General features: G+C 51.4%; 1 protein-coding gene across 7 annotated transcripts; it reads left to right on the plus strand.

The window, feature by feature from the left end:
• Positions 1–1,701: 1,701 nt before the first annotated feature.
• LOC128770623 (Wilms tumor protein homolog) lies at positions 1,702–6,354 on the plus strand. 7 transcript variants are annotated; one of them, XM_053885296.1, is made up of 8 exons: positions 1,702–2,236; positions 3,337–3,462; positions 3,849–3,927; positions 4,533–4,641; positions 5,415–5,559; positions 5,638–5,727; positions 5,847–5,939; positions 6,018–6,354. In XM_053885296.1, exons 1-8 carry the CDS (start codon positions 1,813–1,815, stop codon positions 6,137–6,139), a joined length of 1,188 nt encoding a protein of 395 aa, XP_053741271.1. In that variant the 5' UTR covers positions 1,702–1,812; the 3' UTR covers positions 6,140–6,354. The 7 variants fall into 7 exon arrangements, with proteins under 7 accessions (XP_053741271.1, XP_053741272.1, XP_053741269.1 ...); XM_053885297.1 differs by having other exon boundaries at positions 5,847–5,930; XM_053885294.1 differs by having other exon boundaries at positions 5,638–5,939.
• Positions 6,355–15,972: the final 9,618 nt, after the last annotated feature.

A 15,972-nucleotide genomic window follows, 5' to 3' on the forward strand; every position in this document is an offset into this window, starting at 1 on the left:
GCTGCTGAGTCTTCTCTGTTTCACAGTGAAAGTGTCAGTGAGACACGCGCAACTGTGTGTGTGTGTGTGTGTGTGTGTGAACCAGACGACTCTGGAACACGCAGTCCAAAACCAGTGCCGGACTGGAGCTGGACGGGGTGCAACAGGGTGACCGCCGACAGGAAGCCATGTTTGTGTGTGTTGTCATGACAACAAAGAGATAAATGGAGGCGCACCAGGGAGAGAGAGGGCGCGATGACCCTACATGGCTCCACAGCGAACTGACGCTGTTCTGACGCTCATGGTCGCCACACGCACACGCACTCACACCTGAGTTCACCGTTTTTAATTTCTCTGTCGCTTGGTCGATGTCGCCTCCCGCGTGGATTTCTCAACCGATCCGCTTCAAACACCTTTAAATCCGGATCGACAGAAGCGCGTGAAGTGCGCGCCGCTCCCTGCGTCCTGACTCTCACACACGCTTGTGTGACTTTCCTTTTTAGCTCAGGTGATTCAGTTGCTCCTTGAAATGGCCGCAGGAGACGCGTGACAGCGACGTCGCTGCGAAAGAGAATTCCGAGGAACAGCCGTCTTCAAAAATCTGCCTTTTAACAGGCGTCCAAGCACCAACACACACCTTCGTTATTGTTGTTATTATATTGATGATGATGATGATGATGATAATAATGATGATAATAATAATATTAATATTATTATTGTTATTATTATTATTGTTAATAATAATAATAATAATAATAATAATAATATAATACTGTTATTATTATTATTATTATTATTATTATTATTATTATTATTATTATTATTATTATTATTATTATTATTGATAATAATAATAATACATGGATAAATAAATGACGATCGGCCCGAGAGCAACCACCCTAACCTCAATTCCCAGTGACACACACATGAAAATGATTTCTACATTTTAACTGGGCGACTGTGAGTGTCACTTTAGGCGGGCGGACACGCTTCTGTCGTTGGGAATTAAAAGTCACTCCAAATCCATGTTTGATTTTATACTTGATCCTGTCGTCACATGCTGCTGCGGCGCCACGGACACGAGCGAGAAGAGCCGAGGCCTCGAGGCCGCGGCCCCCCGGGCCCCGCCCGCTCCGCGGCCCCGCGTGACAACACGGCGGGACAAAGCCGCTCGGGAGAGACGGAGGAGCGCGGGTGGGTCGGAGCCCAAGTCCCGCGAGGCCTTCCGGGTGAGTCCAGCTGAGCTCGCCTCAGCTTCACCGGCGTCAGAAGACGGTGAAGACTAGGGCGCAGTGTTCAACGCGCGGGACAGACGCGACCGGCTGTGTAGGAAGAAGAACACGTGTCCTCTGAAGCGTCATTGGTCATGATTGAAAACGAGAGAAACATCGAGGAGAGGCTCTGGCACCAGCCGTCAGACAGGCGCGTGGCTCCCGCCTGGACCTGGACAAACAGGCCGCAAACACGGTTCTTGTTTTGGTCTTCACTCTCCAACTTTCTGCGCTGAAACAAAGGGCTGAACAGCCCGTGTTGTTGTGCGGGTTGTCAGTCTGGAGGCGCCTGTGGGGTCCCCCCCCCCCCCCCCGCCCCCGGTCCCACGTCAGCCCTGACTCCGCCCCCCGCCGTCCTGACTCTCACTCACGGGAGTGAAAGTGGGATCCTCCTCCCTGCTCCTCACTCCTGCAGCAGCAGTGAGCGGAGCCTCCTTCCCTGGAGCACAAGTGGCCGGGACCCTGGACTGTGCTTCTGCTGCCATGACCTGGTGCCGCCGCCGGACCCAGGAGTAGTGACCCCGGCGACGCTCTCGCTCTGGCCGCACCCTCCCGGCCCGGCATGGCTTCAGACCTCAACTCCCTCCTGACCTCTGTGCCGCCGGCTCCCAACCCGCTGCCGGTCAGCTCGGCCCCTCAGTGGGCCCCCGTGCTGGACTTCCACACGGCGGCCTCACCCTACTCCTCGCTGGGCGCCACGCACTCCTTCATCAAGCAGGAGCCCGGCTGGGGGGCCTCGGCGGACCCCCACCACCTGGACACGGACCCCCACTGCGGCCTGAGCGCTTTCACCGTGCACTTCTCCGGGCAGTTCACCGGGACCGGGGCCTGCCGGTACGGGGCGGCCTTTGGACCCCCGCCGCCCGCCAGCCAGCCGCCGCCGGGCGGCGCCCCGCACCACCACCAGCCCCCCGCCAGGATGTTCGGCGGCCCGCCGTACCTGACCAACTGCGTGGACGCGGCGCCCGCGGCCCGGAACCAGACAGGTGGGTGAGGAGTGGGCTGGAGAAAGCCGGGTCAGGCGGGCACGAGACAGAGCTGGCTCTGAAGGGCTCTGATCCCAGTGAGTCGGGGCCGACGGCGAGTCCTTCATCTGCTCTGGAGGACAGCTGAGAATATTGGAAATCAAAGGGTAAAAGTGTAGCAGCAGGCAGACGAGAGCTATTGCGTTCTTGTCCTTCACTCTGGCAGGAAGCGGAGCAGGAATCATGTGAAGACGAGCGGAGCACAGTGCATGGGACATCACTGAGGGACTGTGGAAAGAGAGGAGCAGGCGCAGGCAGGGAGCGCGGCGCCAGAGCTGTGGTGGGCGTAGAGGCCACGGTGGCGGTCCGAAGGAATGAGCGTGCGAGCGGGACTCGCGGGCTCCCTCACACCGGGCACCAACCCTCTCCAGCTGGGCGGTTTGCAATAACACTCTTGTTCGGGAGTCACGACAGTGCTGGACGACCTTTGACCCGCCTTATCAGCCGGGCACTGCCCAGCGCGGGGTCGTGAAGAGGCTGGGCTGGGCCAGGTGTCCCAGGTCCTGCCAGCGAGACCCAGTGTCCCCGGAGCCACCGGCTCGCCTGGTCTCTGTGTTTCCTGCTCTGGCCAGGATTTCAGTGGGAAAACTGAGCCGGGGATTTCCATCCTCCGGGTTTTCCACTTGACTGCACACACACACACACACACACACTCGGGCACGTCTGTCCCTCTCGATCCTTGTGGGGACCTCACCTGAACCAGGACTGAGACCCAGTTACGTGGAAGTCTTCATCCCCAAATTGAGGCTGTACCTTGTGAGGACCTGAAAAAGGTCCCCACAAGGAGGTGTTTCATCAAGAAGTGGTCCCCACCAGTGAGGATAAACCAGGTAGACGCACTCACACGTGAGAGCAAGATAAATGACGACACACACACACTCTCAGAAGCGAGTTTGGCGCATGAGCCGTGTGTGTGTGTGTGTGTGTGTGATGTTTTGTGAGGACGTGCCTCTGTGGAGCCGGTGGGCCGCGGCCCTCGGACCCACTCCCCTGTCAGCCCTGTGTCACCGCCTCCTCTCTCTCTCTCTCTCTCTGTCTCTGTCTCTGTCTCTGTGCGGCAGGTTACGGGCCCATGGCGTTTGACGGCGGCGCCGGCGGCTACGCTCACCCTCCGTCTCACCACGGCTCTCAGTTCTCCAGTCACTCCTTCAAACAGGAGGAGGCGCTGTGTCAGCAGGGCGCCATGGGTGAGTGTGTCCTCCTCGCGTCACGGCGCCACCACGGCGTGGCGTGCTTGAGCTTGAAACGCGCTTTGCCCGAGACCCTGGTGACAGCAGGCCAGCGGCAGAGGCTCGGCCCGACATCCCATAATAGCTGAGGGAGTTTCCTCCGGTCCGGCCCGACGTCTCGGCCGTGACCTCGGCTGTCGGACGTATAAATCAGCCACATCCTGACTCACTCCCTCGCCGCCCCCTTTCATCCGCCGCCGCGACGTGAAACGCTGGGAGCACCAGGCGGACGTGGACACGGGGCAGGGCCGCAGTGGCTCTCCCCAGCGTTGACCTTGACGTGGAGCAACAGTGTTGGGCAGCAGGAGACTGAACGTGTGTGTGTGTGTGTGTGTGTGTGGCAGGGGAGCAGCAGTATCCGGTGCCTCCTCCTGTCTACAGCTGCCACACGCCCTCGGACCTGCTGAGGAACCCTTACAACAGGTAACCACTCACACACCGACGCTGCCCCCGCTGGACGGGAGGCTCTCCTCTGCGCCGTGTGTCGGGCTCTCTGCCCCTGTGAGGACCTCTCCTGGCAGACAAAAGGTCCTCACAAGTGTACACACGGAGGCAGGGCTCTCATCTGCGGCGGCCTGGTCCCAACAGGACTGTGTTGACTCTGCAGACCGTCAGCCAGAACAGCATGAAACACACTCTCACACACACACTGGCGCGGGGGTCAGTGGGAGGATGAGTGGGAGGGTGAGGAATCTTCAGGTCATTGTGTTCGGCACATGACAGCAGCAGGAGTTTCACTTCTGGGTCCTGTGTGGACCTTCACTCCCGGCTCCAGAACACGTCCTGCTCGCCCCCCCCACTGTGGCTGGGAGCCAGGCTACGTGCACGCTCGCGGCGCGTGCGTCCTCCTTATCTGAGCACGTCTGCGCTGTAAATCTGCAGGGAAGGAATGTGCGGCGCCTCCGGACCGGGCCGGTACCAGGCACGGTGCTGAGATGGAAGAGCGAGCGGGGCGGGAGGGCGGAGCCGAGGACACGCCCCCCGGCCGCTGTCACGTGACTCAGCTGCTCCTCTCTGTGTGTCTGCAGCCACGCGGCGGCGGCGGCGAGCTACGACGGCGAGCCCAGCGCGCCCATGGTCTACAGCTGCAGCACGCAGTACCGCATCCACACGCACGGGGTCTTCAGAGGGATCCAGGTAGCACACACACACACACGCCTCTGTCCTTGTGGGGACCGACCCCCGAACACGTGACTCCAACTCAGGCTAACAGAGTGGGGACCAGCTGCAAACTCTCACTGGTCCTCGCAGAGATGCAGGACACACACTCACACACACACAAACAGAGCTGCCTCTCACTCCTGGGGTGAGCAGGTCACAGGCGTCTCACACTGAGCGTCGAGGCTCATCCATCAGGCGGTTTTTAATTGTCTTCTGTCAGCGGTCCTCAGAGCCAGACCGGACCCGCTCCAGGACCGGGCCCGACCCGTGGCTCTGGTGCTCAGCAGAGATCTGGGCCTGAGGTCATGTGACCCAGCAGCAGCGTTATTGATGGGGGGCTGTGTTGTCTGGGGGTGGGGGGTGGGGTGGGGGGTGTCTCTCTGATGAACGAGTCCCAGAGGGCCGCGGTCAGACTCGGGTCGTGTCACCGCTAATCATGGTCTCATGAACAAACAGCCGAGCAGACGAGTTCCTCCAGGGAGAGTCAGAGTCAGGGAGAGTCACTGAGAGAGTCGGAGTCAGTGTGAGCGATGCCTGTGGTGAGTCTCCATCTCAGTGGAGTGCTGGGTTCAAACACGGCTCCCCACATCTCACTGTGTGATGAGTCTGAGGGCTGCGGTGAAGCAAGTGCGGCCGAGGCTCCGCCTCACGCAGGATGGTCTCCCTCCTGTGGACCCAGTGAGGGGCCCGGTGCTGTGGCCTGCTCTTCTGACGCCGGCGTGCGTGCGTGCGTGCGCATGTGTGTGCAGGACGTGCGGCGGGTGCCCGGCGTGGCTCCGGCGCTGGTGCGCTCGGACGGCGGCGAGAAGCGTCCCTTCATGTGCGCTCACCCCGGCTGCAACAAGCGCTACTTCAAGCTCTCCCAGCTGCAGCTGCACAGCCGCAAACACACAGGTGAGGCCGCCGCCGCCGCCGCCGCCGCCGCCGCCGCCGCCGGGCGCCTCGCCTGAGCGACCTCTGTCATGTGAGCAGGAGAGAAGCCGCACCAGTGCGACTACGCCGACTGCGGCCGGCGCTTCTCCCGCTCGGACCAGCTGAAGCGACACCAGAGGAGACACACAGGTTTGACGCCGGCCGCGCAGCAGCCCAGGACGACCTCTGCTCCACTGTGCTCTGCTCTCTCCCTCTGCCTGTCTGTCTGTGTGTGCGTGCGTGCGTGCGTGCGCTCCGCGCTTGTGCAGGTGTCAAACCCTTCCAGTGCGAGACGTGTCAGAGACAGTTCTCTCGGTCTGACCACCTTAAGACTCACACCCGGACTCATACAGGTAAAACAAGTGCGTAAGCTTTTGTTTTCCCTCTCTTCCTCCGGGACCAGGTGCCTCCCGCCGCTCACCTCTCCTCTGCGCCCTCAGGTGAGAAGCCCTTCACCTGCCGCTGGCCCAGCTGCCAGAAGCGCTTCGCCCGCAGCGACGAGCTGGTGCGCCACCACAACATGCACCAGAGGAACCTGAGCAAGCTGCAGCTGGCCCTCTGAGCCGGGGCCCGACCTCTGACCTGGTTCGTCCTGGGGGGAGGAGCCTCTGCTGTCCCCGCCCACTCGCCGGCCTCAGGTGTACATAGCTCCAGCTCTTATTTATTTGGCCGAGCTTCTGACCGGCGCCGCCTCCTGCGTGTGGTCCTCACATGTGCTCTGCAGATGTACATACTGCTTGGTTGCCGCGGCGACGCTCCTGTAACTTACGCTGGATGTTTGCTTCCTTCTGTACAATAAATAAAGTGATGGTGAGACCGCTGCGTCAGTGAGCTGCTCACACTGTGGCCGCCGCCACACCGCACAAGGCCACGCCCCCTCCTGCGGAGGCTTGTGGGGTCCAGCCAAAGGTTCCCCAAAACTGGACCTGACTGGGATGGAAATGCTCACACACGAGGTCACAAACACGCACGCACGCCGGTGAGACAGAGTGGGGCGGGCGCTGTTTCCAGGCCGGGCAAGTCTCACACGGGCGTGTGTCTGCGGGACGAGGCGCACGTCTGGGAGAGGCGGACAGAAAACATGCTCGTCCTTTATCTGGCCAGGAATGTGGAGCCAGATAAGGAGCGGGTCGGCCGCGAGACTGGAACTGACACCAGCCGCACACACACACACACACACCGAGCAGACGTGCTCCCCAGATCAGTGTGGTGTCCCAACAAGAGCAGTGACACTACAGCACAGGGAGCGTGAGTCAGCAGAGAACCACGGACGGAAACAGGAAGTCGCTCTGCTGAGGTCAGGTCGCTCTGAGGAGCCAATGAGAGGCGCCAGCGCTGCGCTTTGTCTCCATCTTGTGGCCAGTCCGCGCCACTGCTTCCTGGACAGGCCGTTACAAAAGTTCCGTTGGTGCTGAGACACGAGGCCCGGTTCGAAATGACAAAGTGACGTTTTGTCAAAAAAAGGTCTTGAAAACAGCCTGGGAGCACGTGACCACGACGGTTACTCCTCGCCTGCGCGTGCACGGCAGAAAGGAGCGGGAGCTTGAGCCCGGAAGCAGCGGACGCTGGAGCGGAACTGAGGAGGCTCCAGCCGGGGTCACGTGGCTGCGCTGCCGGGGTCAGAGGAGCTCGCGCAGGGTCCCGGGAGGAGGCTCCCCGGGGCCTGAGCTGGTGCTGCGGAGTGGACCAGCGGAGGGCGCTGTTTCGCCGAGGTTCACCTCACGTGGTGACATGAAACCACGCATCATGGAGTCGATGAGTTTGTGTTGACGCGCAGCCAACACGAGCACATCACGTGGATCCACACTTGGTCTGCACACCACGGAGCTAATGAAGCTAACCGAGCTAACGGAGCTAATGAAGCTAACAGATGTTAAACCTTTCCTGCCTCCTCACCGGACCGTGGTCGGGCGTCACAGGGGAGGTGTTCCGTCACCTCCAAGGCTGGAGCGCGCACTCCAGGGTTTAATGTCGTTTTCGTCGGCTGGAGCTGGGACATGGATGAGTCGAGTCTTTGGTAGAGCGTTCTTACGGTTTATTTCTTCGCAGTTCGAACTTGACACGTACCGGGCACTTCTACACGTTTTTCTTCCCAGAGAGACGTCAGTCTCCCGGCAGCCCCTCCCACACGCAGCGGCCACACCACACACACACGAACAGCGGCACACACTCCACACTCACTCCTACAACACAGAGTTAAGAGAGCTAACGGAGCTAACAGAGCTAACAGAGTAAAGAGAGATAACAGAGCTAATGAAGCTAACAGCTAACGGAGCTTATAGAGCTAACAGAGTTAAGAGAGCTAACGGAGCTAATGAAGCTAACAGAGCTAACGGAGCTAATGAAGCTAACAGAGCTAACGCAGCTAATGAAGCTAACGGAGTTAAGAGAGCTAACGTCAAACATGATACTCGGCGACTGTCAAGGTTTGCTTTGTGGTTTATAAGTGAAAGTGAAAAACGAAATGTATAACAAAATAAATGCACTGTAAAATAAGACGAGAGACATGTCATGGCCGACCAGGAGCCGCTCACGCTTCAAGCCCTGAGAGAGCAGCTGGAAGCGTCTGGCCATGCCATTCTGACTGACTTCCAAACCGCGTCTTGGACAAGAACTCAAGCATGAATTGGAACGTATTGGTTCGGAGGCCTTCGCCAGGATATCGACGAGGAGTTCCATCCACTCCAAATGATGACGGAGCAAGCCAGTCTGGCCATAACACCAAACGGAGCCACGGAGCGCATCCAGCACCTTGAACGTCAGAATGAAGAAAAACCCAAGGAGATGAAACGGCTGCTTGACAAATGCACCGATCTGGAACAACGCCTGAGGTTCGTCGGAACAGCCGAAGGAACCAGCCCACGAGGTTTATGGCGGGTTTCATTCCTGAGCTATTCGGAGAGGACGACTTCACCCCACCTGTGCTTAACGTCCCCGAGCCGTGATGGTGCGCTTTCACGACGACGCTCCAGTGGAGAAGATCCTCGGACTTTCCAGCGGGAAGGAGCGACGAGCTACCAGAGGCTCAGGTGGTGGACAGCCTGTCTGTCACACGCCACACTTGGGACTCTCCTGACACTGCGCAAGATTTCCATCGCACCAAAGTTGAAGAGGACTCAGCCCCGACCTTTTGACCTCTCATCAACCACTGTGAGACGGGGCTGACTGGACTGGAGTGCGGACGCGTTGAAAGGTGCTCATCCTTGTGAGTTCTCAGTTCACGTTTGACAACATATGTACATATATAATGTGGTTCTGACACTCTGACATTGTTCTTCTGGGTCACTGTCTCGTTAAAATGCAGCTTCACATGTGCAAGTTGAAGTGAAGCTACTTGGGTTTTGGTTTTGAGGTTGTGCTCAGCCCATCGGTTGCAGACGGGTGTGAGGGGCTCACTGGCCTTACAAACCAAGCTTCTTCTGTCGTCCACACTGTGTGGTCGATATTAATGCCAGTGGGCAGAGGTGGAACCTGAAGGCACTGAATGATGCTGTTAACAGGGAAGATTCTGACCCGCTTCAGAAGGTCGAAGGCGGATACAGTCTTGATGCTGGAAACGCTCTTCAAGTATCAGGACAGACAGCAACTACACAAAGGTTTTTCACTGTGAGCGGAGTTTCAAATCAAGAGGAGCCGCCGTCTTCAAAATGTCCCAGTCATCTCTTCAGCAGTCACTTCACACTCTCGGCTCCACTTGTCTGAGTTCAGCTGGACAGTGTTCCAGTCCTCCTTTAAACACCAGGCCAAGTGATGGCGCTTTGATGATCTTCTCTGGTCAGATAAGTCTTTGCTTGAACTGGTCTTCACTAGACTGAAAGTATCGCTGGTGTCTGAGGGGAGACTCTGGGAAGCTCTTAAAGCTTCCATGAGAGGGCAGATCATTTCATTTCAATCATCAGTTGGCCGCAGCCCAATGAAAAACACAACTGAAACCACTGATAAGATGTTGGACAGGGACCTCCTACTGCAGTCCAAGCTGGACGTCCTGACCCGGAAGGAGGCTGCCACACGTCCCACACCTGGAGGAGGAGGAGAGCAGGACGACCTCTGGCTTGTCACCTGGAGGAGTTGGCAGCCAGGCGCAAACAACCTCTGGTGAGATGACAACTGACCCGTTTTACAGCCGGCTTTATTCTTCACAATCTGAGGGCCATCAGGGATTCATTCAGCGCTTTTTTTTTTTTTTTTTTATATATTTTTATTCATTTATATCAGCCACAATAATAATCATATAAATGTACATACACATTGAAGATCTTGGCTGTGTGACAACAAAACCCAACTATTATTTATGTAACCTATTTACAAAAAAACTCGGCGTGGATAAGAAAAAAAAAAAAAAGAAAAGAAAATACAGAATTAAAATAAAATTAAAAATAAAAAAAACAGTAAATAACAATCATTTGTTTACTTAACGTACAATGTCCGTCTTGTACATATAGTTGTATGTAACAAGCATCAAGTTGCAAAGGGCAAGAGGATCTTTTAACATCAGTCCACATTAGTCTAGATTTCCATGTTTGAGATATTCAAGAAATGAACCCCAGATCCCTTTGAAAACACTTTCCTTCCCTTTGATCAAAAAAGACATCTTTTCCATGGCAACACAGGAGCTCAGTTCAGTTAACCAGTTTTGAATACTTTACACATTTCCACTTCAGTGCGATCATGCGCTTCGCTTCCGAAAAGCAAAGATCCATACATATCCGTTGATGTTTGGTGTAGTTATTTCCTGCAGGATAAATACCCAATAAAAACATTTTAGCATCACATTTGATTTGTGTACATAGGATCTCTTCAGTCTTACATTTGACATCAAACCAGAACTTATTAATGTGGGCACATTGCCAGACACAATGGGAAAAAAAGTTCCCTTATGTTGACCACATTTAAAACATAAATCAGGAATATTCCCATTGAATCTATTGAGTTTTTCTGGAGTGACATATGTACGCATGAGCCTTTTTTACAGGCTGAATGCCATTCATCCAGTGACACCTCCTCTTGCAAATCATTCCTCCAAGATAGAAGTTTAGCTTCACAGGACTCTGGGGAACCATCTACCAGAAGATCATAAAATCTAGAGATGAGTTTTTTCCCCCAGCAATCGTTGGTCATAGCTTCTTCTATTAATGTGCTTGAGGGAAGGGCTAAAGATTGTTTCTGGTTAACTTGAATAAAGTTCCGAATTTGTAGAAATTTAAAGAAGTGATTTTGGGGAATATTAAATTTAGTTTTAAGCTCTCCAAATGACATCAATTTGTTACCACTACTTCTATAGAGATCTTTTATTTTTTGTAATCCTTGGTTAGCCCAGAACTGAAAACCAATGTCTGACTTACCTGGGATAAATTCTTCATTTCCCCAAATGGGGCTAAAGCCAGATAGTGAGCTAGTATTTCCTAACTTCATGCCATACTTTCACCATGTTTTTGGTTATTGGATTTGATGTTCTTCTTAAAAGTTTTGAAGGACTTGAAGAATACAGGTATAAAGGAAAACCCCAATTTAAAGATATGGATTCCATTTCTACCCAAACAGGAGGATTTTCTTTTGAAAAATAGAACATGGTGGTTCTTAACTGTGAAGCCCAGTAATACCAAAGAGGGTTTGGACACTGAAGCCCACCTCTGTCGTATGGCAAATACAAAACCTGGGTCGTCTGTTATGCCAAAGAAACTTTAGAAATATTTTCCTTAACATAGAAAATAGATTTGAAGGAGGTGGAATAGGTATGTTCTGGAACAAGTATAACAGTTTAGGAAGTACATTCATTTTTAGGATATTTATCCTTCCGGACAAAGCTATTGGCAGAGAGGTCCACCTGGTGGTTGAATGTGTGATTTATTTATGTAAAGTGATGGACCAATTGAAATTCACCTTTTTGTTGTGTGTAGTTAGACCTTTCTTGAGAGTTCAGCAACATCAGCGCTGATTTAGAATTGTTGACTTTATAACCTGAGAAGCTACCAAATGTATTTAGGATTTTATTCAAGGTTGATAGAGATATTTCCAAATTGGTGAGAAAAACTATTACATCGTCCGCAAATAAAGCAATACGGTGGTCTGTTTGACCCATAATAATTCCATTCAACTGTGGGTGGGCCCTGACGGCCAAAGCCAAAGGTTCTATGGTGAAAGAGGGCAACCTTGTCGGCGTCCTCTCTCAATCCCTATTGGTTTTGATATTGTATTGTTTGTAAGAATTTCTGCCTTTGGATCTGTGTACAACAATTTTACCCACTTGATGAAAACCTGTCCAAAACCAAAGCGTTTAAGTATGTCAAACAAATAAGACCATTGGACCCTGTCGAATGCTTTTTCTGCATCCAGTGATAAGAATGCAGTGTCTGGTCTCTCTCTCTGACTATAGAGTATATTCAGCACTCTCCTAACATTGTGAAATCCCTGTCGAGCCTTAATAAACCCCTTTTGATCATTATTAATAATACCCGGTAAAACCACTTCTAATCGCTTCGCGAGAGCTGTACACAATATTTTAACATCTGCATTCAGAAGGCTGATTGGTCTAAAATGTTCACATTTATGATTAGGCTTTCCAGGCTTTGGAAGTAATATAATCATGGCTTCTTTGAGTGATGTTGGGGGCATGCCATTGTGAAATGACTCCAATATCATGTCAAACAGAGGGGGCAACAGTTGAGTTTGAAACTTCTTGTAAGTATCCAAGGGCAGACCGTCAGGACCTGCTGCTTTACCAGATTTCATATTGTCTACTGCATTGGCCAGTTCTTCAATTGTCAGCTCAGTCTCCAGGTCTTCTCTAACCTTGTCAGGGATATAAGGTATGTCAATGCCATCTAAAAATATGTTTGGATTATGCTGATTTGTATTTGATTCAGATTGATACAAATTCTTAAAAAAGTTTGAAAAGCTTACATTCATTTCACCTGGATCAATGATATTATTTCCATCTTTATCAATTATGGATGTTACTGCTCTCTCTGTCTGTAATTGTCTAATTCTCCAAGCTAAAAGTTTACCAGGTTCTTCTCCTTGGTCATAGAAAGTTTGTTTTAGTCTCAATAAGTTGGCGAGAGCTTTCCATGTATTGTGCTCTCAAAACCTGAAGTTCCCGCTCAGTTTCACAGTTTGGGTTTTCAAAGAGTTTCTTTTCGTATGCTTTTATCCTGGATTCTAATGACAATCATTTGTGCTGTGATTTCCTTGATTTAGATGAAGTAAAGCTTATAACCTGGCCTCTGATAAAAGCTTTAAAAGCCTCCCATCTGACCGCAGCCCAGGTTTCTTTTCTGTTTGTCTCAAAGAAGAAATCTATTTGCTCACCAATGGATTCTATAAATTCTGGGTCCAATAACCATTTCTGCTGGAATCTCCATCTAGTCCTTTCCATACGTGTTTGTAAGTCCGAACACGATAGTGATACTGCAGCATGATCAGAAGTGACAATACCACTGTCATGGCATTCTGTAACCTTGCTGGCCAATTGTGCAGATACCAAAAGATAGTCAATACGTGAATATGATTTATATGAACTTGAGTAACATGAATAGATTTTACCATCTGGATTCAACTCTCTGCAAATGTCCCTGAGGCCTAAATCTTCCATAAAGTTTTGTATTACTGCTCTACTTCTTGAATGTGATTTATCCATACCAGATAATCGGTCCAACACTGGGTTCAGTACGCAGTTAAAATCACCTGCTATAATGAAATTTCCTGGTAATGTAGAAAGTGTGTAAAATAAGTCCTTAAAGAAATGTGGATCATCATTGTTGGGAGCATATATATTAAGCAAGTTTAAACATTCTGTTAGGAGTGAACCCTGAATAACTAAATATCTCCCAGATTTGTCTTTTATAGTATTTGTAACATGGTAAGGCACAGATTTGTGAATTAAAATCATAACTCCCCGAGCACAAGGAGAGAAAGATGATGAACATACAGAGCCTCTCCACCTCCTTCCTACCCTAATCTCACTCCCATCTTGCATATGTCTTTCCTGCAGAGAAACAATCTTCGATTTCAAGATTTTTTATCTATTCATAACTTTTTTTTTCAACCCTCTGCAGTTCCACGATGAAAATGTAACCTCCACCCCCTGCACCATTAATGTTAATGTTCTTCAATATAAACAGACGGCGGACGTGTGTTGTGTCATGAAAGGACACTTCAAACCAATTGAACATGGACGCTTTAAACTGCAACAGAAATGAAAACTGAACACAAAAACCCCAACAAACCCCCCAAAATAGTGTCCCTCAAAAAAACTCCCCTCACCGCAAACATCATGAGCATGACAATATATGTGTCGACTTAACCTACGGATCGCCACTCTATTAGTCATATCCCATTTTTATCAGGACCACTGTAGGTTTAAACATAAAAAGGCACTCAAGTGTGATGCACTGCTGTCTTTCTTTTGAACTTGTCTTGGTTTATTCTGTCTGGAACTCCACAAGTTTGTCTCTGGCTCTTGCTGCCACTCTTCCGTGCGTGCACCCTGTGCCTGCTGCCAGCCACTCAGCTGGCGGAGTCTGGAGCCCGGGCTGTCGTCAGCTCCTCTGTCTGCTGGCTCGTCCACGCAGAAGCCTCTCCTCTTCGTCTCTCGCCGGACGTCCTCCGGGCTGCTGTATGTGCGAACTCCAGAGTCCCAGTGAATCCGCACGTTGGTGTATGGGATTGAAAGCGAACCCCGTTCTCCTTCAAAATTCTCTTGAACTCGTTGTACTCTCGACGTCTCTTCACAATCGCTGTGGCATAATCATGGTCAAAATACAGGGGTTTGTTCCCTCGCTGTATCTTTCCCCGTTTCCAAGCTTCATGCAAAACCATCTCCTTAGTTGTGAACTCCAGAAAGCACAGGATGATAGCTCTGGGTTGCTTCTCCGGTGGAGGTTTGGGCCCCGGCGCCCGGTGAGCCCGTTTCCTCTGGCAGTGACAGTGTGGTTTTCAGGAGCGTCTCCACAAACTGTGCCATCGAACTCCCCTCCTCTCCTTCTCATTGTTATTCCTTCTAGAGCGGGACCCCAAGTCGACCAGCTTCTTTTCCATGTTGTTCTGATAATCCCGACAGGTAGCCATCACTTCAGTCGCCTCGATGCACCACTGTTGCAGCCGCTCGACTCGAGTCTCCGCCTCATTAACCCGACCAGCGAGATTCTGAAGTTCCGCCGTCAAACTGTCCAACTTACAGTTTATTTCTTGTCCCAAGAGAGAAAGCTCACGCCGTAAACCTTCATTGTCAGACTTGAGGTCGTCTTTTAGTTCTTTTATTGCCCCGACGATATCCTCCGGCGGCAGCCGCCCGCTAGCTTCTCCAGAACATTTAGCTTGATTAGCCGAAACGTGAGCTTTTCCAGCCGGAGCGCTTTTATCTTGAGACTTGGGCATCTTTATTTTTCGTCTTTGGTCCGATGAGATTCCTTACCCCCTTACTCAGGCTTTGATGCTGAAATACTAGTCTGTTACGAGTTGGTTGGAGGGAAAGAAGTTAAATTGAGTCAGCGATCCGAACACGCGCCTAACTACGCCATTAACACGGCCAGAAGTCCATTCATCGCTTTTTGAACAAATCTTCCAGAAGTAGATCAAAACACTTGTCTTTGAATGGACAGAAAGTTCCCAGTCTCCAGTCCTCCACAGCTCCTGGACCAGACGCTTTCTCTATCTCCAGTGCTTCTTCATGTTTTCAGTGAGTCACGGAATCATTCCCACCAACCTTCTATGAGGCTTCAGTCTCTGTCATAGTGAAAGACCCCTCGACCCCTCGACCCCTCGACCCTGGCTCAAACACACCGATAAGCCTCTTAAATGTCCACATGAAGATTTGAGCTAAAATACTCACAACGCCTCTCGAAAAGATTCCTCCTTCAATCATTTCACTAGATCACACGGGATTTATTCAAGGGAGACATTTCTTTTATAATAGTCGAAGATTGTTGCATGTTTTGTATTCAAATAATGAGCCTCCCAAAACACTGAAGCACTGCTTTTACTGAGAAGGCATTTGATCGGCCCGAATGGGACTGTTTTCCAGCATGAAAAGATTGGCTTTCTTGGGTTAAGATACTGTATATGTGCCCTCAAATACAGGCCCAACTAGACCCAAGCCTTTGATGAAAGTCCAGTTTCTCTTATTACTATATATATATATCAGAGCCATTGCAGTCATTGTCCAATGTTATGGCTGTGTTGGAGGAATATGGCAGGGTGTCTGGATACAGGTGAAGTTTGTCCTATAAACCCAAAAGCCAATCCTTTAAGCCTTCAAACTTGCTGCTAGTTCATTTAAACCTTTGGGTATGACTGTTCCTCAGCACACTTCAGAAGGATTTCAACAGAATTGGAAACAGTCTCATCTCCCTGGCAGAATAAACGCAGTGCAAAGGCAGTGACTTCTTTGTTTTTGTT

The sequence above is a fragment of the Synchiropus splendidus genome, chromosome 14 (genome assembly GCF_027744825.2).
Source record: "Synchiropus splendidus isolate RoL2022-P1 chromosome 14, RoL_Sspl_1.0, whole genome shotgun sequence".
Lineage (NCBI taxonomy): Eukaryota > Metazoa > Chordata > Actinopteri > Syngnathiformes > Callionymidae > Synchiropus > Synchiropus splendidus.

Excerpts from the sequence above, each read along its gene's own strand:
- LOC128770623 (XM_053885294.1), top strand. The coding sequence starts at position 1,813 with ATGGCTTCAGACCTCAACTCCCTCCTGACCTCTGTGCCGCCGGCTCCC. Across the intron at positions 4,642-5,414 it reads GGGTCTTCAGAGGGATCCAG|GACGTGCGGCGGGTGCCCGG; the intron begins GTAGCACACACA and ends ATGTGTGTGCAG. Across the intron at positions 5,940-6,017 it reads GACTCATACAGGTAAAACAA|GTGAGAAGCCCTTCACCTGC; the intron begins GTGCGTAAGCTT and ends CTGCGCCCTCAG.